A 26,896-nucleotide genomic window follows, 5' to 3' on the forward strand; every position below is an offset into this window, starting at 1 on the left:
TGCCCACTAATCTCCTATGTGGGACCTTATCAAATGCTTTCTGAAAGTCCAGGTATACTACATCCACTGGCTCTCCCTTGTCGATTTTCCTAGTTACATCTTCAAAACATTCCAGAAGATTAGTCAAGCATGACTTCCCCTTCGTAAATCCATGCTGACTCGGACCGATCCTGTTACTGCTATCCAAATGTGCGTCTATCTCATCTTTTATAATTGACTCCAGCATCTTCCCCACCACCCATGTCAGGCTAACTGGTCTATAATTCCCCGTTTTCTCTCTCCCGCCTTTCTTAAAACGTGGGATAACATTAGCTACCATCCAATCCACAGGAACTGATCCTAAGTCTATAGAACATTGGAAAATTATCACCAATGCATCCACGATTTCTAGTGCCACTTCCTTAAGTACCCTGGGATGCAGATCATCAGGCCCTGGGGATTTATCAGCCTTCAGTCCCATCAGTCTATCCAACACCATTTCCTGCCTAATGTGGATTTCCGTCAGTTCTACTGTCACCCCAGATCCTCTGGCCACTACTATATCAGGAAGATTGTTTGTGTCCTCCTTAGTGAAGACAGATCCAAAGTACCTGGTCAACTCATCTGCCATTTCCTTGTTATCCATCATAAATTCACCTTTTTCGGTCTTCAAGGGTCCAACTTAGGTCTTATCTAATTTTTCCTCTTCACATACCTAAAGAAGCTTTTACTATCCTGCTTTATATTGTTGGCTAGCTTACCTTCGTACCTCATCTTTTCTCCCCGTATTGTCTTTTTGGTTATTTAAACATTACCCAATCCTCTTGCTTCCCACTCATCTTTGCTCCGTGTCCATTGCTGCTCATACAATTACCCAACAGGACATGGCTACACATGAGCTACTTCAAAATGTGAAGCAAGTTGGTTTTGGAACATCGTTTGCTCATAAAAAGTTAACACTTTGCCTTGCAGTGAGACCTTCTGGCCAATCATTTGCTGACAGTATTCAGCTGAGTGACCGTGACATCATGTGAGCTATAACAGGTCTAAGAACATTAGCATGAATTCCCAATATTGTCGAAAAAGATTACTAATAACTAGTGAGGCAATTATTTACTTAATACATTTTACGAAAAGGTAGGTTACGATTTCAAATCCTTTAACAGAGAGGACCTCACTTTCTTAATGCAATTAGCCCCCTTTAACTGCTAATTACATTCATTCTTCCATCCCAAAAGGTATTAACTACTCATTAATTTGTCATACGCTGCAATCAAAGCTGCAAAATAAATTTTATGAACACAATTAAATGCAGTGGCTAAATACACTAAATTGTGTACTGATTGCATTCAAAACAGTGCAGCAGATAAAAAGAACTCGGCACCTAATGTGCCCCTTTGTTACCATTACACTAGACTGGGCAAATTCACTGATTCAATAACTTCCTTCTTCACAAATTAGATCGATAAGATAACATCTCTGACCATTGCACTATTTTGATTGAAAATCTTGTAGTGCATTGAAAAAGGATTGCATTTTACCCAACATCTTGATGTTTTCAGCTGCCCCAAAACTTCACCGCCTGGAAGCCACAATTGTTGGTCACGTTTTGAACTCCTCATACTTACTGGGATGCCCGTGAAGGTGACTGGTGGAGATTGCCAGGAGATGCTGAATCCATTGCTGGTTGGCGTGAACTTTGATCCAGGAATATTAACCGGTGCTGTGGCCTGGTGCAAAAAAAAAATATGTTTATGTAAGGAGATGGCATTGCTCAAGTAGGTGAAACTTCACTGTGCAAGTACACTCTATCTGTATTGGTAGAAAAAGATCATGCATTTCAAATTATGACTAGAATTAATATAGACACATTGCAATAACACATTACATGGGGCCATGCATTTTAACTCGGTTGCCTGAGAATTCTATTTTGTAGTTCAACACTTATTTATGTCGTGTTATGGAATTTCTATGAAAGAGCTTTCATTAAAAGGACTTTTTAGAATGTAAAATGTTGCTTTTGGGTCCACTATACATCTTAAGTATAGAAATTGGGAGGCATGATCCAGTTGTACAAGACATTGGTGAGGCCACATTTAGAGCACTATGTTCAGTTTTGGTTACTCTGTTGTTGTTAAGCTGGAAATGGTGCAGAGATCTACAAGGATGTTACCAGGACTCGAGGGCCTGAGATATTGGGCAAGGTTGAGCAGGCTAGGACTTTACTCCTTGGCGCTCAGAGGATGAGGGATGACCTTATAGAGATGCATAAGATCGTAACAGTTAGGGTAAAAGTGAGGGGGGGGGGGGTACGACGATTTAATAGAAATCTGAGGGGGGCTTTTTTACACAAAGAGTGCTGGGCAAATGGAAGGTATATGGTAGGTATATACGTTTTGAAATGTAGCCATCATTGAAACAATGAAAATACTGTAGCAAAATTCTGCACAAGCTAGTTTGGAAAAATGTTAAAGTTATAATGGCCATATTTTTTCAGTAATTCTGACCGCAATAAATATTAATCAGACAAAAGAGGAAGTTGTCTTGCTCATCTATGAAATTGTCAACAGCACACTGTCATTCAGAGGTCTCTATGGTTTCAACTTAATTTTACTCTTCATCTAAAAGAGACACCTCTGAAAATTATGCAAGCCATTCAGGCTGCAACTTGTTACCTGATAAGCATGGTCAGTGTGGACCAGGTAGAGGCGGGTCGGTGCGGACCGACTCAGAGGAGTTGTAGTTTTGGTCTCGGTTCTTGTGATGGTGGTTTCAGGTCGTCCTAAGTCCAGGCTCGAGAGCGTAGGTGGAGACGCCACTGATGGTGACATTGGGGAAAGGCTACCTATACCCTCAGCTGCAGAATCAGTGTTCAGTTTAATCTCCTGGTAATAGAAGTCCTCTTCACCATCACTGCAATCTGAATCTACGTTTCGGCTGTTGGGAGAAAATATGCATCACTTAGCATCCAGCACTGAACGGAAGCTAAGTTCAACATAAATTGCATCGATCAGAAGTACATTCCCTTTTCAATGCTACAAAAAGCTTGGCTTGCTTTGCTCAAACAATGAAGGCACCCTTTCTAACAACAGTCACATTTCCTGACATTAACTAATTGCACCAATTAATAATGGGAAATTAATTCAGGCAATAATTATGACTTTTCTCATATCAGCGGCTACAAAGGAAAAGAAATCATCTTAGCAGGATTCCAAATTTGTCCAGGTAAGAGCAAACCTAATTTAACATAATGGGTCAACAATATATGAATAGATGATATTTCCTCCCATGAAAATGATTGCTGGTCAGCCCTGTAGAAGTGCGGGAGTGACAAATGCAGGTCTGTTTACTTTGATGAGGTCGCATGAGAAACAAAACACTGCGGATGCTGTAAATCTGAAACAAAATTGGAAAATGGGCGAAGAACTCAGCAGGAGATGACATCCACGGAGAGACAAAATTGAGACAACTTTTCAGGTCAGGGCAAAAACAAACAGGTTGAAGTTTCAGAAAGAGGGAGAAATGGAGAGAATAGACTGAATGTGACAGGGAACAGACAAAAAATGTTATGGTAACTGTCACTTTAAATACCAATAGTTAAAGACAGAAAGATTATCTGAAATTGTCAAGCTCAACATTGAGTCCTGAGGGTCACAGCAGAAGATGAGGTGCTGTTCCTCAAAGCTGGACAGCGATGAATAATTACAATGATATGTGACTTTTTTAGTAAAAACAGGAGTGCACTTCTTTTTTGCCGCTAATTAATACAATAAAAATCATGTGCTGCTTGATCAATCTTTCTCTTAGGGTTCACAGTTAAAGTGTATTTGTAGCTTTGGACTTATTGCCATGACAAAAAAATTTAAATTTGATTTGGACATAATTCAAGTATTCAATAGAAGAATCTGCAGAACTCTAATATTTTTTTTAATCTATATTTTTTATGACTGCAAGGAAAATCCATTTTGTTGTCTCATATGAGACAATGACAATAAATTGAATCCAATCCAATCCAATATTTTACTACACTGTTTTAATCTTTTATTGATCTCTCTGTTCCACTTTCTGAAATAATCTGCTGTTCGTGAACTGATGCAGCCAAATTGCAAAATAGATCTGCATTCACCCTTACAATCTGCAATAATTATATTAATAAATTACAAGTTTCTTCTTTTTAAATGGAAATAATTAATGCAAAGCATCTGCCAACATCTGAAACGCTCAAGGTATGAACAGTCTTACTGGGCCGACATTTTCTTGGGCATGGAAAATTAGTTCCCTGACCAAACTGTCTAATATTGTTATTTTTTTATTTGCAAGAGGCTTGGTCTACTGGAGCATGGTTACTGTTTTTATCATTGGCAAGTCCAGGAGATCGAGGATGACTTGTTTCCAATGATTCTGATAGTAGCCACAAAATGCTGGAGTAACCCAGTGGAACAGGCAGCATCTCTGGAGAGAAGAAATGGGTGCGTTTCGGGTCGAAAACCTTCTTCAGACTGAAAAAGGGTCTCGACCCGTAACGTCACCTATTAGATCCGTCTGAAGAAGGGTCTCGACCCAAAACGTCACTCATTCCTTCTCTCCAGAAATGCTGCCTGTCCCGCTGAGTTAATCCAGCATTTTGTTGTTTTGTACACTGACAATGACAATTAAAATTGTGATTTTGTGTCTACCTTTGATTTACAACAGCATCTGTGGTTCTTTCCTACACATTGGATCTGATAGTTCCGTGTTGATTGAGGTCAATGTGGGAACTGCAAACTCTTCCACAGATGGGCAGGGGGTGAGTGATGGGCTAGGCAGTTAGTTGGTGCATTCTTTAATACCATCCCATCTCTACCTTCTCTACTTTAACCAAACATAGGCCAGAGATTGCCAATAGGTGAGGTTGCCTAACATTTTCAAGTAGGCTTTGAGGATTCCTGGAATGTTTTTATCCTGTCCACCTGGTATGCCTTCTCAGACAGTGCTTAGTGTGCACTGTTAGTTCATATATATTTTAAGCAACTTTATAACCTTCAGCATCACGTCAATTTCAATAATTTGACGTAGATGAGGGAATAGGTAATGAGAGGCCAATTCATGCTCCATGAACTCCACTTTTGTACTTATACGTCTTCAAATATGCGTATTGTATTTAGCCATCATAAACGCTTTTATAATTTTACTGTTCATTCTCTCTTCACTCCATGTTACCAAATTGTTTTTGGTCTTTACCCTCTTGTAACATGCAGATCTTTTAATAGATTGAAAATGGTATAAAAATGTAATATTATGAAAAATCTGAGGAATGATAAAGGCTCATGTTGTAAGAAAGCCACTCTAATTTCTGTAATTTCAAATAGCTAGCTGGTACCTCAAGACTATGGTGTTAGAGGTGGCATGGAGTATGGAGTAAGTGACAAGTTGAAATGCAGGTGACAAGTCTGACCTGAGATTTTTTCAACCTTATAAAAACTTTGTGATCAGTTCATCAGAATTTATAACCTGCCTTGAAATTGGCATTAAAACAGCAGCCCGTGAACGGATCATCTTAATTGATCAAATAACATGAGATGTGAGGTAGTTTGTAGCTATTCAATCCTCAGGAAATAAGAATGAGACCCATGAGCTCATGTATATTTATTCCAATTTCCTTTCCTTTCAGGAGACAAATTCTAGAATTTCTACCAACTATTAATATTTGTTATATTACTTTGCCAGCAGCTTATCTCAATCTATTTATTTTTTGTTTAACAAATCTGTTAATAGTTCAAAATTAAAATGTTATCTTAAGTGGTCTCTGTTGCTTATTGACAAGCAACGGCAAATTCTGTGGAGAAAGTTAATTTTAGTAGCTTCAGAAACAAATATATGGGGGGCTGAATTTCCTATACTGAGTGTTATTCCACACTAGGATCACTTTTGCAGACATAGGCCAACTCAAATAAGCAAAGAAAACAAGAGGTGACAAATCAAAAACTGTAACATAGAAACATAGAAAATAGGTGCAGGAGTAGGCTATTCGGCCCTTCGAGCCAGCACCACCACTCAATGTGATCATGGCTAATCATCCAAAATCAGTACCCCGTTCCTGCCTTCTCCACATATCCCTTGACTCCGCTATCTTTAAGAACTCTATCTAACTCTCTTTTGAAAGCATCCAGAGAATTGGCCTCCACTGCCTTCTGTGGCAAAGAATTCCACAGGCTCACAACTGGGTGAAAAAGCTTTTCCTCGTCTCAGTCCTAAATGGTCTACTCCTTATTATTAACTGTGACCCTTGGTTCTGAACTCCCCCAACATGGGGAACAATTTTCCTGCATCTAGCCTGTCCAATCCCTTAAGAATTTTATATGTTTCTATAAGATCTCCTCTCTTCCTTCTAAATTCCTAAAGCCCAGTTGACCCATTCTTCCCTCATATATCAGTCCCGCCATCCCGGGAATTAACCTGGTGAACCTACGCTACATTCCCTCAATAGCAAGAAATTCCTTCCACAAATTAGGAGACCAAAACTACACACAATACTCCAGGTGTGGTCTCATTAGGGCCCTGTACAACTTCAGTAGTTGCTCCTAAACTCAAATCCTCTTGCAATGAAGGCCAACATGCCATTAGCTTTCCGGTAGGCGGCGCGATTCTGGTCAGCAGCGGCCTCTGCAGCCCGTCCGCGTTTTTTTATTATTTTCTGTCTATGTTTCTATGTAGTTTTTTGTTATTTTATGTTGGGGTGTGTGTGTGTGGGGGGGTGGGGGGGGGGGGGGGAAGGGAGGGGGAAACTTTTTAAATCTCTCCCTGCACGGGAGACCCGACCTTTTCTTGTCGGGTCTCCGTTGTCGTTGGGGCTGCAATGAGGTGCGGCCTCCAACAGAAGAAGCCGGGGACTCTGGTGCCGACTCACCTCACCGTCACCGTCGTGGTGCTGGCCAAGTCCGGAGCGGGTGGAGCGGTGGTGGAGCGCTGCTGCTGCTGCTGCTGCTGCTGCTGCGGCCGGACCTCCGGAGATTGGGAGGCTGCTGCTGCGGGTCTGCGGACGGCGGCACCGGGAGCCCGCGGGTCCCTGGAGGGAGACCGCTTTTCAGGGCTCCTGCAACGGCGACTTCTCCCGCCCGAGTTGCGGGGTCGAAGAGCTCCTGGAGCGGGGCCTAACATCACCGCCCCGCGCGGCTTGGAATGGCCGCGGGACTTTGCGAGCGCACGCCGGGGGCTCTAACACCAAGACCCGGTGTACGACGTCGCACCACCCGGCGTGGCTTTAATGGCCGCGGGACGGTCGCCATCGCCAGCCGGGGGCTTTGACTTTGACTCTGACATGGGGGGGGGGGGAGAGTGCAGTGGAGAGATAAGTTTTTTTGGCCTTCCATCACAGCAATGTGATGGATGTTTATGTAAAATGTAAATTATGTTGTGTCTGGGGTCTATTTGTTTGTAATGTATGGCTGCAGAAACGGCATTTCATTTGGACCTCAAGGGGTCCAAATGACAATTAAATTGACTATTGACTATTGACTTCACTGCCTGCTGTGCCTGCATAATTACTCAACTACCCAATAACTTTTGAATGTTTAGATCCATTAACTGCTTGATTTCATGAGATGGCACTGCAAACAATCCCTCTTCTGCCGACATGTCACCAACATTATTCAGAGGCTTTGTTATTCCACAGCTCATGAAACTAACCTGCAGCAACTCTGTTCTCTCTGAATTGCCACTATGTAATGTACCTTCCTTTCAAAACCCCATATTACCAAAATGCTTTGTGAATGAAATCCCATCAATCCCGATTCAAAATCCTAAAATTTATCTTCTGCCCCACCAAAAGCTAACATCTAATTGAGTCAGCGCCACAAGAAATACATGTCCATCTCTAATAAGAAACAGATCAATTCTTCCAATACCTCACCTCTGTGGTGAACAAAGAACGTAAAACATAGAACGTTACGGCACATGAACAGGCCCTTTGGCCCAAAATGTCTGTGCTGAACATGATGCCAAGACCATCTCTGATCATCCACCGCATTGTCTCCTAAATACCACTAGTGTATTTGCCTCCACCACCACCCCCATTGCGGGACACTCACCACCCTCTTGTGTAAAATACTTGCCCCACACATCTCCTTTACATGTTGCCCCTCTCAACCTAAAGCCATGGCCTCTGGTATTTCATTTTTCTGGGAAAAAGGTTCTGACTGTCTACCTTTTCTATGCTTCTCATAATTTTTTACACTTCTATCAGATCTCCCATAGTCTCTGGCGTTCCAGAGAAGACAACAGTCTGTTCAACCTGTAGCTAAAACCCCCTAATCTAGGCATCAATCTGGTGAACCTTCTCTGCACCCTTTCCAAAGTCACCACATCCTTCCTGCAATGGGGCGACCAGAACTGCAAGCAATTCTCCAAACGCAACCTAGTCAAAGTCCTATAAAGCTGTATTATGATTTCCTGACCTATACTCAATGAACTATGAAAATATGCATAGCAGGTAAAGCTTTGTCCTGGCTTCACTCTTAATGGGTTTTTCTTCCCCTACCTCCAACAAAACACTGGAGATTATTTCTAAATTATCTTTCATACACCTCACACACACACACACACACACACAAATCCGTAATGTGGCTATAACACAACTTTGTTCCTTCTCCTCCAATCAAAACTCCACACTGTCTGTTACCCTACCATGTCCTACCCCACCTCAATTTTCCCCCACAAAATCTGTACTTGTTAATAATCTATTACTCTGTAACATCTTCCAGTTCTAATGAATGTTCACCAACCTAAAATGTTCTCTCTCTCCATAGATGCCACCTAATTTGCTGAGTATTTCCAGGATTTCACTCAGAAGTATTGGATTCAAAATCATTGGACAGGTTTTATCATCCATAGTGGGGATTGCCTCATTATGATGTACAGTGTCAGTTCCTATGAATATCATGTTCTGCCGGGTCATTATTTTGAACATCAGACCACATTCCAGCGAACACTGCAACACTCCGAATGTGGCAACTTTCTCGTTTGCGGCTATATTATACAATTACATTGTCAACAGTAAATTCATGGTAACATACGATTAGAATGAGAATAAGACTTAACTGTAGGTGATTCAATTACCTTTTATCCAGAGTTGCAATTTTATATCATTAGAGTCAATATGAGTTCATCTCAAAAGCAGCTGATTCTTGATTTTTAATGGCAGAGTAATATTTCATAATGTGAAAACTGCTCAAGTTAAGTCTAGTGGAGTTTATTGTCCTATGCACAAGTATGGTGAGATACAGGTACAATGAAAATCTCGCCTGTAGCAGCATCACAGGCACATAGACTCTTATACCACACAAATACATACATTATATGTAAATGACGCATAAATTCTACAAGACAGTGAAATGAAAAGACTACAAAAAATAAGTCATTAGTGCAAAAATACACAATTAAAGAACAAGTCAATGGGAGTGCCAGATGAGGTCCATAGTGGTCCATTGCTGGTCGGATTAGAGTCGTACAGATCAGTTCAAGAACCTGGTAGTTGTAGGATTGTTCCTGAACCTGATGGTGTGGGACTTCAATCTTCTGTAGCACCTGCCTGACAGTGGCAGCGAGAAGAGAGTATGGCCTGGACAGTGGGGAACATTGGTAATAGATGCCGCCTTCTTGAAGGTGAGCAGGGCTGTGCCCTTGATGAACTGTGCTGAGTCCACCACTCTGTGCAACCTCTTGTGCTTCTGTGTGTTGTAATTGCAATACCAGGCCATAATGGCTGGGACGGCGTTCTGGTGGCGGTGACCTGAGTCCGGGGTTCAGCTGCCAGCCAGCGGCTGCGTCCGCTGGACTGGAGGGCGGCAGCTTCGACCACCCCGGGCCGCGGTGCTTGAGCCGGCCCGTTTGCGGGGTTCGGTGAGCCGCGGGACTGTTTGTACCATCGCCCAGTGGGGTATCGCCTCAGCGCAGAGGGAGAAGAGGAGGGAAGAGACTGCAGCCCTAAGATTTTTGCCTCCACCACAGTGAGGAGGTGCTTGGAGGACTCACTGTGGTGGATGTTAATTTGTGTTTATTGTTGTTTATTATTGTATTATTGTATGTATGACTGCAGGCACGAAATTTTGTTCAGACCGTAAGGTCTGAATGACAATAAAGGAAATTCTAATTCTAATTCTAATTCTAATGCAATCAGTCAGGGTACTTTCCACAGTGCATCTGATGAAGTTTGTTAAGAGCATCTCTTAAAAACCTTTAAGAAAGTAGAAGCGCTAGCGTGCCTTCTTCACTATTGCAACTATATGCTGGACCCAGGTCAGGTAATCCAAAAGTTAACGCCCAAGAATTTGGAGCTGCTAACACTCCCCACCACCGACCCACCAATGAAACTGGCACGTGGTCTCTTGACTTCCCCTTTCTGAAGTCAGTGATTCGTTCCTTGGTTTTGTTGCTGTTGAGTGAAGCTGTGGCACCATTCAACCAGGTGTTCTATCTCTCTCCTGTATGTTGCTGACTCTTCATCACAGTGGTGTTATAAGCAAAATTATATATGAGATTGCAGTTATGCTTCGCCATCTAGCAATGGGTGTTAAGGGTGTAGAGCAGGGGGCTAAGCATGCAGCCTTGAAGTGCACCTATATTAATGGCCAAAGATGGTAGTCATTGAGGCTTTTCAGGGGCATCAATATGATATCCTTTTGATACTCGTGGCAATCTCAAACCGCAGAACCAAGAGTTTGAAAGGTTATTTTTAGTTTCGTTTAGAGATACAGCGCGGAAACAGACCCTTCGGCCTACGGGGTCCACGGCGACCAGCGATTCCCGCACATTAACACTATCCTACACCTACTGTGGATAATTTTTTTTTACATTTACCAAGCCAATTAACCTACAAACCTGTACGTCTTTGGACTGTGGGAGGAAACGGAAGATCTCAGAGAAAACCCATGCAGGTAAACTCCGTACAGGCAGCACCCATAGTCGGGATCGAACCCGGGTTTCCAGCGCTGCATTCGCTGTAAGGCATCAACTCTACTGCTGCGCCACCGTGACCACCCGGGGAGAAGGCAGGAAAATGGGTTAAGGAAGCAGAGATCAGCCATGATTGAATGACGGAGTGGACTTGATGGGCCGAATGTGAACTTGTGTAGATGTTCTTGAGTACTCTAGCCAGCTGGTCCGCACAGGTCTTTAGCACTCGACCAGGTACACTGTCTGGGCTTGATACTCTGTGTAGATTCAGGTCTGGGTGATACAATATTGCACTTAATTATCCAGTGGGTGCCACATTCCAAGGGCTTCACCTTCTGTTGGACAATTTATTGACGCTACAAAGCCTGCCCTGAGACCTGCCAAAAATGCTATTATTGATCGAAACTGCAGCAGAGTCTGTACGAAAAGGCCTGACTTTTAAGACACTTCTTGTTTGTAATAACTGTATTCGTAATCCATGAAATGTTGAATCAATGATGTAACTCGCTTCCTGTCAGACAGTTGCTGCATTGAATACTTTTATCACATTGAACTGGCTAGTCCCTTTCACTCAATAAAAATGATGTAAGTACGTTTCTATGCTATAAATGTCCCGTAAAATGATGCTCCTTCCCTGTGACTTGCATCTTACCCCAAGTGGATGGTACGAATATGTTTCTGGATCCCTGCCGCAGTGCTCAGCACCTTTCCACAATTCTTCCACAAACACTTAAACATGACTTTCATGGAGTTCTGTAAAACAAGAGACCATAATAATGAAAGCATCCTGCATTTAGGTACGATGCTATTCTGGGATTCAACCTTATGTTTTAGATTTTAATTTTAGAGATACAGCATGGAAACAGGCCCTTTGTCCCACCGAGTCCATGCCTAACCATTGATTACCTATTCACACTAATTCTATTTTATCCCATTTATGCATCTACTCCTGACACATTATGCAATTTTACAGAGGTTATTTAACCAACAACCCCACAGGCCTTTGGGATATGGGAGATGAAGATAGCAGGCTTTAAATAAGTCATTGGAACATTATTTGGATCTCGGCAGCAGTAGGCAATGTCCCAAGGCTGCTTTACAGATTTACAGCTGCACCTTTTATTTTCTTGGGCTTAACAGGAGAGATGAGGTGTAAAAACTTGGTGTAAAACTTGGTGTAAAACTTTACACTTGGTGTAAAAACATGCGCACCCGGTGGAAACCCACGTGGTCACAGGGAGAATGTGCAAACTCCTCGCAGGCAGCACCTGAGGTTAGGATCGAATCCGGGTCTCTGGCGCTGTGATGCAGCAGCTCTACCAGCTCTGCCACTGTGCTGCCACGCTATCTGTAGCAAACTAATGTATGAGCAAATAAGATGGAAACGTTTTGGCTGAGGGGGTCAAGAGTAGGGCTTTTGAGTAGGATTGGTGACCCTCAGACTATCTTTGATCGGACTTTACTGGCTTTACCTTGCACTAAATATTATTCCTTTATCATGTATCTGTACACTGTAAATGTCTCGATTGTAATTGCGTATTGTCTTTCTGCTAACTGGTTAGCATTCAACAAAAGCTTTTAACTGTACCTCGGTACACATGACAATAAACTAAACTAAACTGAACTGAACTGAAGATTAGTACCTGCCATAGGAGAATTATTCATTGGATTACAGGAGAAACCAGAGAAGTATTCAGGACCAGGACAGAGTAAGCAGGGAGAAAGGGCAAAGGAGCCCAGACAGTTGTGAAGACGGTCTCAATCTTAGTGACCAGAGGAATAACTGTGCTTCTTCCTCTTGCTAATGGAGGTGATGACCGAGGGAGTCATGAGGACCAAGACCGACCCCTGTGCACAATACTTATTACATTTTGTCAACCAGCAAAAGACCAATACATGCCTGCATCATATTTCCTACCAGCCAGCCAGGCTCAGGCTCAGGAAAGAAAGGAAAGATAGCAGGCTTTAAATAAGTAAATGGAACATTATTTGGATCTCGGCAGCAGTGGGCAATAAGTCCCACGGCTGCTCCACAGATTTGCAGCTGCACCTTTTATTTTCCTGGGCTTGACAGGAGAGATGAGGTCTATACTTGGTGTAAAAACAGGCAGGAAGTTGAAATAACTCACTGGTACACTTCCACCAAAATAGTTGGAATGCATCTCTCCTGTCCAGCGATGGTGTAGAGAACCTCTAAATATATATAGTTTTTTTTAAACTTTGGTCTTGGAAGCAATCGCTACAAAGGCTTGAATTCCAGTCAATACTGGACCTCGTTGAAACAACTAGCAGATGGAATATAGCGTAGCAAAGTGTGGAGTCATGCATTTTGGTTGCAGGAATAAAGGTGTGGACTATTTTCTAAATGGGGAGAGAATCCAGAAATTGGAGATGCAAAGGGACTTGGGAGTGCTGGTACAGGATTCCCAAAATGTTAATTTGAAAGTCGAATCGGTAGGAAAGAAAGCAAACTCAAGTCTAGCATTTATTGCAAGAGGGATTGTATACAAAAACAGGGATGTAATGCTGAGGCTCTATAAGGTGCTGATAAGACCACATGTTGAATATTGTGAGCAATTTTAACATGTGTCTCGATAACTATTGATCGCTTCCAATCCACAAAGAGCAGGTCTCAAACTATTAGAAAGAAGCTCAGAGTCTTTGCCCAGGAAAAATATTTCGAGAGTTAAGTTGTTTGTTTGCAAGTTCAAGGTGGATAAGTGAGAGGAAGAACTGGGAGCAGCAGGTGAGATAATTTCTATATACCTTTCTCTTCCTCGGAATGGGTTCATCAAACATCAGATTGCTGGATTCTGCCTCATCGATGCTGTCGTCTTGCTGCACAGTTGCACGGAAAGGTTTGAAGCTGTCAGCCGATAAGGGAGGTGATGGCGTCGATGGGTTTGACTGGTCACTCGGGGCCCCCCAGCTCCAGTTGCCACTGCTGCTGTAGCTCGATGACATGTTAGTCAGCTCCTTCCAAGAACCATTCTGATCTGTGCCACAAAATGCAGCAGAAATTATCATTCATCAGATGCATCATTTATACCAAAGCTTCCTGTATATATATACAATATGCTGCTGAAACCAGTGATGTTTTTTCAATTATCATCTCTATCAGAACATGGTGATTTTCACCTGGATGGCGAAGGAGTCAATCGTCTACCTCTTGTAGAACATGTTTACTTTTTTATTTCCCCCCCCCCCCACCTCTTTTCCCATCCTCCTTTCTATTCATTTCCCACTCGGGATGTGCACTGATCGGGATTGGGGCACGGGATCAAAGCTGTGATCTGAGGGCTCTGGGACAGCATGGATCCAAGCCTAGAAATGACACCGAAGATAGACACAGAGTGCTGGAGTAACTCAGTGGATCAGGCAGCATCTCTGGATAAAAAGGATGGGTGACGTTTCGAGTCGGAACCCTTCTTCAGACTTAGTCTGAAGAATAAGAAAGGAGATTGGGTGCGAAAATGAAAAGCAATTATGTTCTACAACAGGCACATGACTCATTCTTTCACTTTACTATCCAGATGAAAATAACCGGCATATCTGCTAATGTGGAATGTTGCCATGACTAACAATGATCCTGGGTACCAGGGCTCATACACTGACAAGACCATTCAGGGCAGAGCCAGTTACTTACTGAGAGAAAGACCCTGCGTAGCACAAGGCCTCATTAATCAGTAGAGAGCCAGCTGCCGTTCAACAGGTTCTCCCTGAGATTAGTCAGACAGAATGGTAGAAATGCAGTTTAGGTCCACTCAAATATTCTGAATAAGAAAATAAGTATGTCCCATTTAACAGTGTTGGGAATGAAATTTTTCCTGTTTCCCTGAGTACACTATAAGTGCATGAAAATGACACATAATCAGTATGTATGTAATAGGATAATAGAAAATTACACTTTAGAGAGAAATAACCTGAATTTATGTAAGCACCATTCATAAATGCTTTCTATGATAGTTCTGTTGCCAGCATGTTCCTGATTAGTGACATCCTTTTGTATTTAGCCTCATTACACAGTATAATGACCACATAATTTCCTCTTGGATCGTATAAAAATGTTGTATGTGGATGGTTACAGAGTGTACAGGACTTTACTCTATTTCGTCAGTGCCTCTGACCAATATTCAATTGAGATGCTCTGATTCAACTTCCTTATTTTATATTTTTGTAATGGACTTATTGATTATTTATTAATCCTGCCTTATCCTATTGCTGTATGCAGAGTTGCCGTCTGGTTCAGCATCCGCTGTATGGTTCAATGGCATCTTTATTGCCACATGTGCCAGGTACAGTGGAATACATTTTAGCAGACAGCTCAGCAAGTCTATCCCCGTACATAAACACAATCCCCTGATCAGCCCACCGAGTCCCTCTGCGAGAGGTGCTATTTTGTCGCCATTTTGCCGCCATTTTGCTGTCCCAGCTGCATCTGGCCACAAAGATTCATTACAGCCGTCGCCTCTATTCCGGTCGTCCCGTGAACCGTCGTCCCTCTCCACGCCTCCCCTCTCTAGCACTCGTTCGCCAGGGGATGCCTCCCGCAGCCAACCTCGATGACACGGAAGGTAAGACCCCCTCCCCCTCCCGGTTCATCTTATCCGGCCTTTTGTCCAGCGGCATAGTTCTACGGACAAATGCTGTTTCTTGCCAAAGTGAGTACACTTTAAAAATACTTTCAATGGGTAACATGCTTTGGGACAACTCGAGGTTGTGCATGTCATTATATAAATTCAAGCAAAACACAAAGTGCTGGTGTGACTGAGCTGGTCAGGCAGCATCTGAGGAGTGAATGGACAGGTCACGATTCCGTCGGGAACCTTCGTCCGACTCAGCAAAACATAAAATGACAACAGACAATAGACAGTAGGTGCAGGAGTACGCCTTTTCGGCCCCTCGAGCCAGCACCGCCATTCACTGTGATCAAGGCAGATCATCCATAATTAGTACCCCTTTCCTGCCTTCTCCCCATATCCCTTGACTCCGCTATCTTTAAGAGCTCTATCTAACTCTCTCTTGAAAGCATCCAGAGAATCGGCCTCCACTGCCTTCTGAGGCAGAGATTTCCACAGATTCACACGTTTTTCCTCATCTCCATTCTAAATAGCCTACCCCTTATTCTTAAACTGTGGCCCCTGGTTCTGGACTCCCCCAACATGTATCCTGTCTCTAGCGTGTCCAATCCCTTAATAATCTTATATATTTCAATAAGATATCCTCTCATCCTTCCAAATTCCAGTGTATACAAGCCCAGTTGCTCCATTCTTTCAACACATGACAGTCCCGCCATCCTGGGAATTAACTTTGTCAACCTACGCTGCACTCCCTCAATAGCAAGAATGTCCTGCCTCAAATTTGGAGACCAAAACTGCAGACAATACTCCAGGTGTGGTCTCATCATCGTACAACGGCAGAATGACCTCTTTGCTCCTATACTCAACTCCTCTTGTTATGAAGGCCAACATGCCATTAGCATGTAAAGTGCCGACGTTACTCAAGATTCTGACCTATCTGCAGTTACCTGTATCTTTTCCTTATATAAATCCAAGTTCCTTCTCTCTAATGGGCCAGATGTTTGGGTGACAGACAGCCATCAATATGCCACATTTCCAGTTCATTCAATTTAACCATCGGAAAATGGAAAGCTCTGCATGCCCTTGGCATCCCTGCCTAACTCACTGCCTCACTCGCTGAGTTACATAGTAATCTGCAGAACCGCCATTCAATGATCATGGCTGATCATCCACTCAGTCATCCCGTAGAGCTCTCTCCATACCCACGAAATTGGCCACAAGGGCCCATCATCCCCTAAATATAGCCAATGAAGTGGCATCATGTGCAGAGATCCAGAAAACTATCTCTGCTTAAAAAAAGTTCTTCTCAGTCGGTTTTAAAGGAATCTGGCTTTTACTTAAAGGACCCCTTTTATAACATCGGGAAAATCTTCTACATCTTGTCCATATTGAGAATTTTGTAAGAAAGATCCCCTCTGCAGAATTCTAGAGGTATAAAAAATATCCAGGTAGACAAAAATGTCTGGAGAAAACTGCACTTCCTCGGGTGAATAAGCTTCCTCTATTTGGAGACCAAAACTATACGTGACATTTTCGGGTCGAGACCCTTCTTCAGTCTGAAGTAGGGTCTCGACCTAAAACGGCATCTATTCCTTCGCTCCATAGATACTGCCTCACTCGCTGAGTTTCTCCACTATTTTTGTCTACCTTAGACATTTTGATCACATTTTGTCTACCTTAGACATTTTGATCACATGTAACTTTAATGGCTTACCTGCCACACGCACTGCGGGGGGAGGGCTGCGGACAAGCGGGCTGGTGGACAGGCTAGTCAGGACCATTGCTGCAGTTACTTTGTCCATCTCCCTTTCCTCAGAGAAGTTTCTACATTAAACAAAAACAAAGCAGACAGGATCAGCAACTACTTCCAACCTGTATAAAGACCCATACTTCCTGTAAACAGAAACAAAGACTGTTAAAACATTTCTCCGTTAAAACAATGCCGTGGCTGGAAATATTGTCTGTACAGAATTATCTGCGTGCTAAACAAACACAGCATATAATAGGCCACATCATCCTGGAAAAAATGCTATGTTAATTATACAAGCCATTATTAATGCACATATCAATCACCAAAGTCTCCTGGTCAGGATACACTGCTCAAACGTCTCGTTCACCCAAAATCATCTCACCTGTACACTCTCCTTTGTTTTTAAGAATTTGCTGGATTATTTAATCAATTGCCTGATTGAGTGTGATGGAATATTCTCCACTCCGCTGGATATGCACAGTTCAGGCAACGTCAGGAATTTAACACCTTCCTATTTAGTTTGCACAATATGCATTACCCTAAGTATTCATTGTCTCCACCACCACAGCACAGTAGCTGCAGTACGTGTCATCTTCAAAATGCTGTAATTACTTGCACAGGCCGTTCTGAAAGCTGCTGCCAGCTCTATTGTTAAAGAGGGATGGTTAACAAGTCCATGATCAGACCATCATCTGCAAGCTCCTCTCCAGATCACACACCAACCTGTCTTGGAAATATAGTAAACTCTCGCAATAACGTAGCCACATATAATGATTTCAACATCAGGAAAGTAGATGACCAAGTTCAAGTTCAAGTGAGTTTATTATCATGTGTCCCTGTGTAGGACAATGAAATTCTTGCTTTGCTTATGCACACAGAAAATAGTAGGCATTTACTACAAAACAGATAAATGTGTCCATATACCATGATATAAATATATACACACATGAATAAATAAACTGATAAAGTGCAAATAGCAGAAAGTGGTTATTAATAATCAGAGTTTTGTCCGAGCCAGGTTTAATAGCCTGATGGCTGTGGGGAAGTAGCTATTCCTGAACCTGGTTGTTGCAGTCTTCAGGCTCCTGTACCTTCTACCTGAAGGTAGCAGGGAGATGAGTGTGTGGCCAGGATGGTGTGGGTCTTTGATGATACTGACAGCCTTTTTGAGGCAGCGACTGCGATAAATCCCCTCGATGGAAGGAAGGTCAGAGCCGATGATGGACTGGACAGCGTTTACTACTTTTTGTAGTCTTTTCCTCTCCAGGGCGCTCAAATTGCCGAACCAAGCCACGATGCAACCGGTCAGCATGCTCTCTACTGTGCACCTGTAGAAGTTAGAGAGAGTCTTCCTTGGCAAACCGACTCTCCGTAATCTTCTCAGGAAGTAGAGGCGCTGATGAGCTTTTTTGATAATTGCTTTAGTGTTCTCGGACCAGGAAAGATCTTCAGAGATGTGCACGCCCAGGAATTTGAAGTTCTTGACCCTTTCAACCATTGATATAAATGGGGCTCTGGGTCCCCCTCCTACTGCTTCCAAAGTCCACAATCAGTTCCTTGGTTTTGCTGGTGTTGAGGGCCAGGTTATTGCGCTGGCACCATATGGACAGTTGCTCGATCTCTCTTCTGTACTCTGACTCATCCCCAACAGTGATACGTCCCACTTTCACTTTCGACCATCACTTTCACAAGGTTTCGACCATCACTTTCACAAGGGTAATTAAAGATGAGCAATAATTGCGGGCCTTGGGATCAATGCCCAATCTTGAAAAATATCCTGATACTTGCAATAATAGCAACTGTATTCCAAAAAAAACATAGAGCAAACAACCTCCTTTTGGTACATTCATGGCTTAGGCTTCACCTCCGCAGCTAGTTCTAGTGTGGGGTTTGCTGAAAACACGTCTGGCAATACTCCGGGATTGCCAAAGAAACTCCTGTGGGTCTGATTGGAGCGTGCCCATCCATCCTTAAAATTAGTTTATCCATGGTGACATAAAGAGAATGCAGTGTTAATCCACTCACTGGGGAGCTGGTCACCATACATCATGAAAACGGAAAACCACTCAGCTAGAGAAATAGCTGGAATACCTCTGATGAGACCAATTTGGTACCTTGGATACCAGTACTGAAAGGAAAGAAAATCACACAAGGCCACTACATGCAGAACTGGAGTTATTCAATGGTATAGAGTTGAATAAGAGCTGCTGAGTAAATCAGTGGGTCAGGCAGCATCTGGGGAAGGAAATGGATGATCAACGCTCCGGGTTGAGTCCTTTCACCTGGACTAACAGGGTAGAGTCATGGCCGTCCGAAGGGGGGGTACGTTGGGTGCGACCGCACCCCCCCGCTTTTCCCCCCCAGAGTAAGAAAAAAACCCAGAGAATTAAAAAAAAAAATCGGAGCGGAATCAGCGTTCCCACTTTGTCGGAAATCGCCCGAAATTCTGGTTCCGGCCACTGTGTACAGATATACAGTGCCCCGACCAATGTAGGTAAGCATACGATATGTCTTCGTTGCCACTCTATATACTTGTGTTGCCACTTTCAGGGAATTATGGACTTGGACCCCAAGATCCTTCTGTACATAATTTTATTATTACTTTCTAAATGTTCTGTTTTTACATTGTTAATAACAGATTCTGGCATTTTCTCAATGACAGGATTGGCAACAGTTTGCTGTTTCTGCCACCTTTGTTTCCTGATTTCCAAACCATTGGGACCTTTCCAATAGCCAGGGAACTTTACATCACAACCAACGTGCTTATTATCTATGTATCTTCTAAGGATGGAGGTCATTACATTCAAGGGACTTGTCAGCTTTCAGCCTCAATAATGATTTCTCCATTGGTTTAAGTTCGTCCATTCCTTTTGGTCCCTTGTTTCAATTATTGAGCTGTTTTAGTGCTTTTTTGAAATCATGTTATTTGTCTCTGCAATTTTCTTATATCACATTTCCTTATATTCCTTTCCCTATTCTCCCAAAAGAAATGGGAGATCCTATCAATTCCTACCGTCTTGGTATTTCATTGCTGTTAATTGTTGACAATTATTACTTTGCAAGAGCCGAAAAAGAATCTGGTTTAGACATGTAATTTTTCTCAGCTACTTCCGAACACGCCACATGAGTACTTCATCTACGTGACTATGAAGCATTCTCTAGTGTTCTCAGTCGTACACTTCTGGCTTTGGACAGGCTCTGGAAGTAAATCTTTAGATTTACAGGTGATGTTTCAGGCAAGACATTTCGGGCAAGACCCTTCTTTCAGACTGAAGAATAGTCTCGACCAGAAATGTCACCCATTCCTTTTCTCCAGAGATGCTGCCGGTCCTGCTGAGTTACTCCAGCATTTTGTGTCCATCTTCAAATGACGTCACACGCTCCAGATGGCTGTGCGAGCGCATGGTCGCGAGCGACCTTCGCGGGACCGTCACGCCTCAAAGCGACCATGAGGTCGCGAAATTAGCGTGCCAAGGACACGTTAAATGGGACAGAGGCTTTAAGCCGCATTCTGAATATGTGTTCAGTCTGGTTGCCCCATTATATAGGAAGGATGTGGAAGCTTTGGAAAGGGTAGAAAGGAGGTTTACCAGAATAATGCCTGGATTAGGAGGTATATGCTACAGAGAGAGGTGGGACAAGCCAGAGTTTGCGGGGACACCTTATAGAAATATATAAAATTATGGGAAGTGCAAAGAACAGAAAGATCAAGAACAAGAGGGCATAGCTTTAAGGTGAGAAGGGCAAAGCTTCAAGGAGATGAGCAGGGCAAGTTATTACAGAGGGTGGTGAGTGTCTGGAATGAGCAGCTGGGAGCGGTGGTTGAGGCAAATGCAACAGTGGCATTAGAGACTTTTGGATACGCACATGGATATGCAGGGAAAGGAGGGATATGGATTATGTGCAGGCAGACAGGAGTTTGTCTAGGCATTATGTTCCGCAGAGACATTGCGGGTCAAAGTGCCTGTTCTTGTTCACTGTACTGCTCTTTGTTCTGTTTTAAAATAAAATGCCAATAATCCACTATGTCATTGTTCAGAAGTCTCAGTGGTTCAGCATCCAGCTGATTGGTTCCCACACTCACTTTGAACATGGCAGGGTCCTGGTTCCCACTGGGAACACACTGGGGCTCCACTGGCACAGTCACTTTAATCTCATTGAAATCCCGGTCCCCACACCCACTTTAAAGAAACTGGGGTCTCCTAGCTACTCTAGACCAACTGGAGCCTAGTTACCATTACCACTATATCAACTGAGCCGTATTCCCACATTCATTTTAAACACACTGTGGACCCATCCACGGAAACATAGTATCATAGAAAATAGGTGGCGGAGGAGGCCATTCGGCCCTTCGAGCCAGCACCGCCATTCATTGTGACCATGGCTGATCATCCCCTATCAATAACCCGTGCATGCCTTCTCCCCATATCCCTTGACTCCACTAGCCCCGAGAGCGCTATCTAACTCTCTCTTAAATCCACCCAGTGACTTGGCCTCCACTGCGCTCTGTGGCAGGGAATTCCATAAATTCACAACTCTCTGGGTGAAAAAGTTTTTTCTCACCTCAGTCTTAAATGACCTTGTAAATAGCCAAAGAATACAATCTGAGGTTCAAGATCATCTTTAATCAGTATTCATATTATAGCGGTACAGCAGGTTGTTAGTTGTTAACACATCGTGACCGCTTCCTAGACTGACCAGTGTAGGAAATGGGTGTTAGTATAAATCGTACAGTAGGGTGGGGTTAGTGATGCTATTATACTATGATTGGTTCTCATGCATAAACCTATCTACAGATCTCCCCTTTATTCTAAGACTGTGGCCCCTGGTTCTGGACTCACCCAACATCGAGAACATTTTTCCTGCATCTAGCTTGTCCAGTCCTTTTATAATTTTACTTCGGAGTTACGTGAGTGACTACGTGAAGAACCCTGCCAGGATGCATGCGTGTCATATCGCTACACGCATTGCAATGAGTCACAGCAGGGGGAACGACGTTCCTCTTAGCGGCAAAATTGAAAGCCGGGAACAGCAGGTAGGGAGACTGCATTCCAGAATTGAAAGTCGGGAACAGCAGGTAAGAAGACTCTGTGTTCCTTCCACTTACTTACAGGTGGAGACATGGACCAGATCCACAAAGGCTGCGGGAAAGCTGGCGGGGGTGAACCGCGGAGTTGCGGGCAGCCGGCAGCAGCAGCCAACGGCACGCCAATCTCCCGTAATGGGAACAGCTGTACCCGACTTCGCTCCCGCACCTGCCACGGCCAGGCGGTAGAGCGAAGCAAAAAACCAACAGAGTCGGGCTGGGAGCGGGGAACAAGCGGGGAACAAAGCAGCCGCGACGGCCAGTGCCCGTGAGCATTGGAGCCGGTTGGAGCGGCTGCAGGAGGAACAGCTTCAAAAGCAGCCGCTACAGCCAGTGCCCGTGAGCATTGGAGCCGGTTGGAGCGGCTGCAGGAACTGGAGCAGGAGCGGCTTCAGGAGTAGCCACGACGGCCAGTGACCATGAGCATTGGAGCCGGTTGGAGCGGCTGCAGGAACTGAAGCAGCAGCGAGTGGCCAGTGCCCGAGAGCATCGGAGCCAGCTGGAGCGGCTGTTGGAGCAGGTAAGTGGCAGGCTCCGGGAGATGGAGACTAGTCACAGGGGGCAGCTAGTAAGTCCTACAGCAGTACCTCTTGTACGGCTGCACAGTGTTTCTCCCTCATCAGAGGGGAGTATAGAGGGTCAATTTTGGGCTGAACCTGAAGAGGGGTGCAGAACATACCCCTAGTGCACATGGTGTGCAAGAAAACCTATTGGAAGACACTTACCATCAGGGAACTGCAAAACACTGAATGTTCCCAGTGTCAACCAGTGTATTTGAAAACATGGCAGAGCCAGGGACTTGAAACAACTGAAAGTTCTAACAGCAGGAATTACGGGTTTCGCCCGCACAATAAACAAAAAAGACATGACACAAGATCACCAGGATGCGCTGGCTTTATTTTGCAACTACCAACACAAGTAAACAGCATTAGAAGAAGTACCATCCAACTGGCTTTAGACCCTAATTTGCAGGCCTATGCAAACCTGGAACCTCCAAACCACCAATATTACTATTTGGAGGCAACTTATCAAAACAGGTAAAAGAACTTGACAAAGTGGGTAAAACCCTGGGGTTCATTAAAGCAACGTCTAAAAACTACTTCCTGGGGAATGCGCTAACCCTCAACACCGACCCAACTACAGATCCAGACACCGGCACCTCAACGTCCACGGAGGATGCCGAAAAAGTAACAAACCTACCAATAGTAACCATGGAGGTAGGTGGGTCTGGTTCCTTACGAGGTTGGTGGGAGATTACAATTCTATCTGGATGCATGGAATAAATTAACTACCGACACTTATATTTTCAGAAGTATAGGGTTATACCATAGAATTTATACAAAACATAATCCTCCAGTTCAGCATGTACCGAACCGAATGTTCGTGCTTACAGGCAAAGAAAAAATCAAAAGCGCATGCTGAACTACAGTGCCCATATATATAAAAGGAGTAATGGAGGAAACTCAACATGAATCACAGGAATTCGTGTCCAAAATCTTTATCATAAACTAGATGGTGGTTGCCACATCATCATAGATTTGACTAATTTGAATACTTTCATACTATACATTCATTACTAGATGGGAACCTTTGTTACTGCTAAGCAATTGATTCCTAGGTTACTACATGGCAAGCATCATATTAAAAGATGCTTATTATACAGTACCCATTAGAGGGGACCACAGATGTTATTTAACACAATGGATCATCTGTGGTACAGCCTTAACACAGTTCACATGTCAGTGACTTTGCCGAAAGAAAAGGTTACAGCCTTAATGGAGGCTTGCAGCAAAACAAAACCATCCATCAGACTGGTAGCAAGAATAATTGGCATTATAGTGGCTGCGAAGGACTTTGGGCCGCGTTCCCATTGGGCACAGCTGATCCACACGGTGATTCAAGTTGCCGCTGGCTGATGCTGCTGCACGCTGTTCCACGTCCTCCTTCTCCAGTCGTTGTCTTACTTCACGCAGCTCGTCTGGAGGAATCGGGCTCCCGCTAAGGGAGACTAAGCTTTACCCGGCTCCAACGCTCTCAGGGCCCTGGCTGCTCGTTTCCAGCCAAACAAATCGGACTCAAAAAAAATTTGAGAAATAAGGAAACATAAAAATAAGGAGAATATATTTTCTTTAAATAAATTATATCATAAATATAAAATGGGGGTATAACCCTTTTAGACAGTGGCAATGCATCACAGGTTTTTGATGTCAACATCTCAACTTTTCAATTCAAGTCATCATCATTGTATTTTCTACAATGCCAGTAAATTAATGTTATGGATATTTATACTAAGAGTAAAAAGGCTCATGTAGCTACTTGTTCCCACACATCGGGACCATTTGTTGACATATTTTTATCAGCTGTTATAACTTTTGGATTTTGTGTGTATGGCAGCAATCTTTTCAACAAACCTATTTGCAAACGTAATCCTGCCGCCAGGCTTCATTCTTCATTCTTCAGTCACCCAACACCTTTCCGAGAGGAGGTAAAAATCACAGGGGCCCTTGAAATGCTTATAGGATTTTGGCTAGTCAGAAATAAAGGGCTGGCTCGGAGACAGCTGGAACACTTCACCCAACTTAGTTCCAGTCCAGCACTTTCAAGTTCCCAGTGAACCTCCATGAACCAGGCTCGAGTGAGAGCTACCACAGCAGCAGGTTTGTGAGTCCAATTAATGATAAATCTAGACCAAAGAGTTCTCATTCTGCTTGTGAAGTGTTAGAGAAATAAATACCACATTTGCAAATCAGCGGTGGGGGGATTGGAATAAATTGTTTTGTTGTTGTTTTTTGTTTTTCCCTTGAAGAATTTATTTCTGAATAATTAAATGCTCATTGTACAAAAAAAAATTCAATTTTTCATTTTAAGCTGTTTTGTCTAAACTCACTCATCTGGTTTAATGTGACCTACTTTGATTAATCTCAGTTTGACACAGTTCCATGTGTTGAAATGAATTTGTAATCCCCTTTATTTTTATCGTGTACCTCTCACTTTCCTAAAATTAACCTGAGTTCCTTCACAATGTCATTTAACTTTCCTTGTTTCTGTGATCCCGAGGTCAAGAGTAAGGCCATGATTGAGGAATTATTTGTTCCATTTGATTGATAACAAGTACATGTTCGAAGGGGGGGGTGCGTTGAGTACGCTCGCACCACCCTTTTTTCCCCACAGTAAGAAAATATCCCGAGGGATTAAAAAATTTGGAGCGCAATCAGCGTTTACCCGATATTCTGGTTCCCGCCCACTGGATGATTTGGGGAGAAAAAGTTTCGACCATACGTGCCTGCGCAGTTGGGGGAAGACGATGACGCAGTAGCGTCGCAAATTGACGCTGTCTCTCCGCACGTGCGCAATGGGCCTGGATGGGATCAGATCGCATTTTGCAGTCCACATAATCAGCGATCGCCTGGATGCCTCGTGTCTACTCTGGGTAAGTAGTGGAATATTGAGTTGCGGGTGGGGGAGTATGGTTTTTATCCTGGGTGGCAAATTACCCGCGGATTACCCGTCTAACAGGAGACCCGTTCTCCCGTCACCGGGTGGGAACGGGAACGACTGGCAGCGGCCGTAACCTCGACACCAGACTCTGCTCCGATCCGGCCTGGCCTTCGCCACTCCCGCCGCTGGACCCACGACACCATCCCCCCCACTCCTGCCGGGCCCACAACATTCTCCACCCCTCCCCCCGCCCCCTCGCCTCTCCCTTGCCGTGGATCCTCGTCTCCCGCCCCCCTCCCTCCCCCCCCGCCGTGAGCCCTCCACCGGGAGCGGGGGGGGGGGAGCAGCAGGTAGCAGCGGAGAGCGGAATTTTAATTATTTTCAACATTTTATCGGATTTGTGAACATTTTCAAAAATTACGAGAAATAAAGCATGAATTTTTCAGATAAGGCAAGTTCGGAGTTCACTGGATAAATCTCTACAGGAATGTGTAAAAATGTCACCGTTAGAGCGTCGAGGGGGGTGAGAGGGGCAGAGAGAGGGAGAGGGCGGACTTGAACTCAGCGAGCGGGGCGGAATCCAGGGGATAAATCTCGATCAGAATATGGGAATATGTTAGCCCATCGTTTTTTCGAGATTATACGCAAGCAAACAAACAAACACACACACAAATAAAGACAGACGCATACAAGATACAAGATACATTTAATTGTCATTTGGACCCCTTGAGGTCCAAACGAAATTCCGTTTCTGCAGCCATACATTACAAACAAATAGACCCAAGACACAACATAATTTACATAAACATCCATCACATTGCTGTGATGGAAGGCCAAATAACCTTATCCCTCCACTGCACTCTCCCCCCCCGATGTCAGAGTCAAAGTCAAAGCCCCCGGCTGGCGATGGCGATTGTCCCGCGGCCATTAAAGCCACGCCGGGTGGTGCAAGGTCGCACACCGGGTCTTGGTGTTAGAGCCCCCGGCGTGCGCTCGCAGAGTCCCGCGGCCATTCCAAGCCGCGCGGGGCGGTGATGTCCAGCCCCGCTCCAGGAGCTCTTCGACCCCGCAACTCGGGCGGGAGAAGTCGCCGTTGCGAGAGCCCTGAAAAGCGGTCTCCCTCCAGGGACCCGC

General features: G+C 44.0%; 1 protein-coding gene and 1 long non-coding RNA gene across 2 annotated transcripts in view; one reads left to right on the forward strand and one right to left on the reverse strand.

The window, feature by feature from the left end:
• The window catches only part of znf704 (zinc finger protein 704), a 163,988-nt gene that overhangs the window by 25,592 nt on the left and 111,500 nt on the right, over window positions 1-26,896 (reverse strand). The window contains exons 3-7 of the mRNA XM_055634558.1: window positions 17,203-17,312; window positions 13,675-13,904; window positions 11,561-11,661; window positions 2,655-2,916; window positions 1,608-1,709 (exon numbers count right to left, since the gene is read on the reverse strand). Of these exons, the coding sequence (XP_055490533.1) occupies window positions 1,608-1,709; window positions 2,655-2,916; window positions 11,561-11,661; window positions 13,675-13,904; window positions 17,203-17,312 (805 nt within the window). The remainder of the gene's footprint in view (window positions 1-1,607; window positions 1,710-2,654; window positions 2,917-11,560; window positions 11,662-13,674; window positions 13,905-17,202; window positions 17,313-26,896) is intronic.
• LOC129696541 (uncharacterized) lies at window positions 1,695-10,688 on the forward strand. Its single transcript, XR_008723349.1, has 3 exons — window positions 1,695-1,757; window positions 3,155-3,204; window positions 8,763-10,688. It is a non-coding gene; the product is annotated as an uncharacterized LOC129696541 (long non-coding RNA).

Source organism: Leucoraja erinacea, chromosome 4 (assembly GCF_028641065.1).
Source record: "Leucoraja erinacea ecotype New England chromosome 4, Leri_hhj_1, whole genome shotgun sequence".
Taxonomy (NCBI): Eukaryota; Metazoa; Chordata; class Chondrichthyes; order Rajiformes; family Rajidae; genus Leucoraja; species Leucoraja erinaceus.